The sequence below is a fragment of the Zingiber officinale genome, chromosome 6A, assembly GCF_018446385.1.
Source record: "Zingiber officinale cultivar Zhangliang chromosome 6A, Zo_v1.1, whole genome shotgun sequence".
NCBI lineage: Eukaryota > Viridiplantae > Streptophyta > Magnoliopsida > Zingiberales > Zingiberaceae > Zingiber > Zingiber officinale.
In genome coordinates this window covers 62,172,648-62,178,176 of record NC_055997.1, presented here as the reverse complement: position 1 = coordinate 62,178,176, position 5,529 = coordinate 62,172,648, and the positions used below count along the sequence as shown (strand labels likewise).

The 5,529-nt window shown below is 30.6% G+C and overlaps 1 protein-coding gene across 1 annotated transcript; it reads right to left on the bottom strand.

The window, feature by feature from the left end:
- Nucleotides 1–1,596: 1,596 nt before the first annotated feature.
- Nucleotides 1,597–4,561, bottom strand: LOC121994844 (alpha-humulene synthase-like). The gene is made up of 7 exons (XM_042548750.1): nucleotides 4,416–4,561; nucleotides 3,985–4,228; nucleotides 3,443–3,815; nucleotides 3,030–3,248; nucleotides 2,318–2,453; nucleotides 1,980–2,228; nucleotides 1,597–1,890 (listed from the first exon to the last, which is right to left on the bottom strand). Exons 1-7 carry the CDS (start codon nucleotides 4,542–4,544, stop codon nucleotides 1,597–1,599), a joined length of 1,644 nt encoding a protein of 547 aa, XP_042404684.1. The 5' UTR covers nucleotides 4,545–4,561.
- Between the last annotated feature and the right edge of the window lie 968 nt (nucleotides 4,562–5,529).

Genomic DNA, 5,529 nt, shown 5'->3' with positions numbered 1-5,529 from the left:
GCGATGATTCTATGCAGTTTGACCACGATCCGTGACAGCAGAGAACAGGGGCTTAAGAAGCAGTAAAAAGCGAGAGGAAAGAACAAGAAAGGAAGCAAGAAAGTGAAAAGAGAAAACAAAACGTTCTGTTGATCGTTGAGGTGTGCTAAGTTCTTGAGCTCTCGGGTGAGATACTGCTATATGTGAGTTCTCTGTTTCCACTGATCCTCGCGTGGTTGTAAGCGTTAGTTCATTCTTCTTTGCCACCGAGCTCTGTAAGTCTTGTGCTTTAACATATATATTTCTTGAGACTTTGTGGAGAGGTTACTCCACCGAGAAGGAGGATCTTTAGCCGGAATTTATCCGGGGTGCGATCTACCGAAGATCAAGGGGTCGTCCACCTTACGGACACGCCGAGGAGTAGGGGCAAGTTATCCCCGAACCTCGTAAATCCGTGTGTTAGTGTGCTTGTTTCCTCCTTGTTTTAGTTTCCTAATTCCGCTGTGCTAACAAGTTTCTTTGTAAAAATTTGTGTATAAATTTTTAAGAGGCTATTCACCCCCTCTCTAGCCATCTAAGATCCTAACATTAGTTGCACTGAGCATGGCACATGGTCATGCCTAGCATGCACACATGGTCATAAGTACAATCCAAACAAATCAACCCACTTTTCAAATGATTACAACCTTTATAATTTCACTAAAATACCTTTTAAAACTTTTAAAATAATAGCTAATTTAAATGTATTTTGGTCAAATTAATCTAATCCTTTTTAAAAATCTCAAATTCTTAAAATTTTATTTTATTTATAAAGTTCTTGGTTCTTAAATTATTTTTTACATTTAGTTTATTAATTAACGGACTATGAGCACAAATTGGCTTATGCTTATGTTGAATAGGACAAAGCCTTTCTCAAGAATTGTAGATTAATTAATCTCTAATTATGCAAAATCAATTTTAAAATTTAACCTCAAGCATTTGGATTGTGAATTTAATATAGAAATATTTTATGAATGATGAATAACTTTGAAAGTCATAATGATAAATTCCAAAAACCTTAAAAAATTGGTATATCTTAAGTCGTGTGAATTTTAAAAATTAACCTAGAGCATGATGATTGAGCTTTATATTGATTTGTAAGGATATCAAGAAGGACATTTTAGAAAACCAAATACCTTATTGTCATTCAATAAAATTAGATTTAATTTCTATCATTTTCCAAAGTTATTTGGTCACAAATAACTTCTCTTTTTTTTTTACTCTCAATTCTTCCATTTCCAAACCAAAATATACAAATTATATCAACTGAACGATATATAAATACTACATAAATTTAAGTCTAGCTCTCTAAATAATTCTTGATTTTTAGATTGACAATAAAATAAAATGATTATAGACTATGATAATCAAGCACTTAATTATTTTATTTAATACAATGTTACATGCATGTTACAATATAAGCCTTATACTTAAGGCATTCCAGTACTTCAATAACATACTATAAATCATCCAAACTCGATTTTCACTTTATTCAAATGTAGATTAAATGGCCTTAAATTGTGATTGGTCCGGCCTCTGATTATCGTCACTGGCTAGGATTTGTAGGGTGTGACGCTCTTAAATAAGAACAGATTCAACCAACAATATATTGACATTATCTTTCGTTGTAGTTTTGGAATAGGTGTATGTGTCAATGTACTTGTAAAATTCCTCTATTACTCTTGAAAAGTTTACTATTTTTTCAATTAAAAGTCGAGGTACTTGTATTGGATTGAGGCATTCTTTGTTGTGATCCTTCCATGCATCCTCCACCATCTCCATAAGATTCTTATAAGCCTCTTTTTTATCTGTGGCAAACTCTTTCATATAACATTCTACAGTTGAAGCTGCATGTCCTCTTTGTTGCTCAAGCTGCAAAATTCCAAAAGAAAATCACATATATATATATATATATATATATATGAACATCTACCAAATAAATTAATTATCTGAATAATCACCTCATGTGAAGTTACATCATCCATGAGTCTACCAATCATAGAGCTGGCTTTAATGATTTTGGGGAAGCTAGCAACCCACTCAAATATCTCCTTTGATGCCACCTGATCCATGCCTACATATGATGCACATATAAGGAAACGATATGCAGCGGTGACTAGTGAGTTACTTAGATGCTCCTCTAGTGGGGGCACATATTTTTCAATGCCCCATTTGGCTTCTATAAAGTAAGACCTTGATAAAGCTTTTATCTATATAAAAGGAAATGATAAACTTAATTAGTTTATATTTGACAAGTTAAAAGAGACATTAATCATTTTTACAATGTACTTAAATATACCTCATCTTGGAGAAATGATATGCGGTATTTCTCATCACTTTCTAGTTCATTTTCGAATTCCTTGAAAGTCCTTAGTAACTTGAGATAGAAATCCTTTAAGTATTCTGGTACTTCATCAATGGCTTGAGGTTCCCACCTGAAATGAGCAAACTTAACATTGCATAATTGACTAACTATATTGTGATGATATCTTAAAGCTTTATAAAGAATATCAAAATTAGTTTGAAATAAATTAGAAATAATAACTATATACTTATTTGATGTTATATTGTTACATGTTTGTTGTTGATATCTAAACTTTAGATAATGATCAAAATATTAGTTGACTTACAGGTATTTTAAAGTTGTTTTGACAAGACAGAAGATGTGTTCATATCTCCTTTAATTGAGAAATAAAGTAGGTGCTAATGTGTTTTTTTAATCAGAAGTAGTCTTCATTGTTTTTTATTTTAAAGGAATATCAAGAATGCATTTTGCTATTTGTTATAATAACTTACAATATTTAGCTCATAATTTTTTTTCCTTTTCTTATGTTTTTAATTATTCTTTTATAATTAGATCAGTAATTTATCATTTTATAACTTTCAGTTTTTTGTTGATTTTGCGTTTAATTTATTTTTTCTATGATTCTTTATCATCTATGTAGACTACTCAACTAATTGCGATATTAAGCAAAATAGAAATGTAGCAAAGTAATGAATACAATAGGTACCTTTGAATTGCCTCAGTTAATAATTGGCTCTCTTGCAGTGTGCTATAATTATCATATATGTCATCCAAAAGTGACAAGAATGAAATAACCTTGGTACAAATTAATCTTGCACGAGAATAGTGAGGCTCAAAGTGCACAGTATGCATCCAATAATAACATTCCACAATTCGATCACGGGCAAAGTTTAGTGATTTAGCAAGTGCTAGATCGTTCCACCATCTTCAAAAGATAGATAAGGCAATTAGTTTAAACCACAATAAAACATTTATTTAGACAAATAAATCATGTGAATTACTATAATATGTGAGTTTGAAATCATTTATTCAACTTCTTTGTCACTCACACAATTAATTCATGTAAAAAGATTTAAGTACTCTAATATTTCTTTATAAAAGAAACTTCAATGTACTTACATTGACATTTCCTTTAGTTCCTCTTGATGAAGAGATTGTAGTAGATTAAAATCCAACTTTGCAAACTCTAATATTGCATCATTTCTCCTTTCCTCCTCTTGATAAATAGGGATATATTTTCTTGCCAAGAGCCGTTTATTTCTCCGGCATAGTGGTGTTTCAAGGAAAAGAGACACCAATATCACTAAAGGCTGTTTAAGTTCGTCCAACAATGACACAAGTTTATTCTTTGTAAACAATATGGCTTCATCAAGTATATACTCCCCGTGTATCCTAAGGTAAGCTGCATTGTATAAGCTTAATAATCCCTTCACATCTTCATTCAAGGTTGACATGAAGTTTCCTTCCTCATCCTTGAACTTGTTAAAAACATCTACAATAGTGAGAAAATACTAATAATTATCTCACAACAAATCAAATAGTACATTGTAATATAGACCAAACTATTTGATTAGTTTTTTTTCATGAGCTTGTATTAGGATAATATATATATATATATACATATAGTGTAATAATTTTTGTTTATTTATATTGTTAACTACCTGGAGGCACATAGAAACCATGTTGCCTAAGTAATCGAAACCATAGAGAAGTTTCATAAAGTTCATAGTTCTTAGCATCATGCTTAGAAATTAAACTCAGCGCCGCATCTATTTCTTTCTCAAAGTGATAATCCAATCCGAGCAACTGAATTGCATCAATCAAATTCATAATTTGCAATATGTCACTGGTTTCTCGAAACAAGTTCTTTATTTGCTCCTTTAGCTCTTCCGCTCTAACCGACACCTACATCATGAAACATGAAACATGAAATTCAACAACTATATATATTACCTTTAAATAACTAAAACAAATAATTCAATGCTTTTCAATTTCCTTTAAGACGATTATATATTTTATGAATAGGTGTTTATTAATGAAAAAATTTGAGTGAGAAATAATGATTAAATGTGGAGAGAAGTTAATAAAATACCTCTGTGAGAGCAGGAGAAGTAGTGTGGTGGATGAAATAATCGCCCCAAATAGTCGGATGATATTTTGATGTTTTACGAATTACTATATCTACATTGCTAGTAACCGGGGTGGTTGATTGCTTCTCCATCTTAATTAGAAACTTAGGAAGATCAACTGATCAAGAGGTTTGTGGCTGATGCATAGCTTTCTCTTGCTATTTATAAGCTTACTTAATGCACGTGGAAAATTTTTTAAAGCTGGTGCAAGAGCTATTTAATTAATTAATTAATTGCTTTATAAGTTAAATTCTTTGACGATTTACCCATATAAAAAATATTATATTTCATATATAGACGGATTGGACACAGCAAATGACATAATAAACTGGCCGGATTGAGTTAATGATACATTTATATGAAAACGGCATAATAAAAATGATCAATGGCTATGGTTATAATGCATGATCCATATTCACATAAATAAATATTAAATAATCTATACGGTGTCCAGTTGATTATAGGGTTATAGATTTACTATAATGAGACAAAGATCCATTTTTTATTGATATATGTCCTTGGAAAAAAAATTCCTCCCATTCGTTAACTATTTGACGGTCGGCTATAAATTGATCATGTGATTTACTTGTCTTTATATAATCTAGAGATAAACTGTGAGAGATGTTTGAGATGAAGATAAGCACTTTCTTTATTATGATAAATAAACATTAAATGGGTTGTTCCTTCTACAGGAATGAAGTCCTTTGAAGCCCTAACTTTAATTAATCAAATTGTTCCTTCTACAGGAATGAAGTCCTTTGGAGCCCTAACTTTAATTAATGAAATATTTTTCTAAATGTTTTTTCTATGCATATGATATCATAATCATTTGTTAAACATTAGTGTGACGCATGTGGGAGAGCTATTTAATTAATTATTTAAGTTGGTACCTTTTTCATAAATGTCTTTTTAAGAATTTATAATATTAGAACCATTTGTTAATAATTGTCGGGATGCCTGTGTGAGGGTTTTTTTTTTTTAAGAGAAATGTGTGAGAACTATTTAATTAATCAAGTATTTAAGTTATTGTTTTGTCATGAAGGAGCAAAGAAGTTAATCGTTCAAATATTTATGTGA

Bases quoted from the DNA above. Each gene is read 5' to 3' on its own strand.
- LOC121994844 (XM_042548750.1), bottom strand. From the start codon at position 4,544: ATGGAGAAGCAATCAACCACCCCGGTTACTAGCAATGTAGATATAGTA. The intron at 3,249-3,442 runs GTAAGTACATTG...TATCTTTTGAAG, and splicing joins GAACTAAAGGAAATGTCAAT to ATGGTGGAACGATCTAGCAC. The intron at 1,891-1,979 runs GTGATTATTCAG...GGAATTTTGCAG, and splicing joins ATGATGTAACTTCACATGAG to CTTGAGCAACAAAGAGGACA.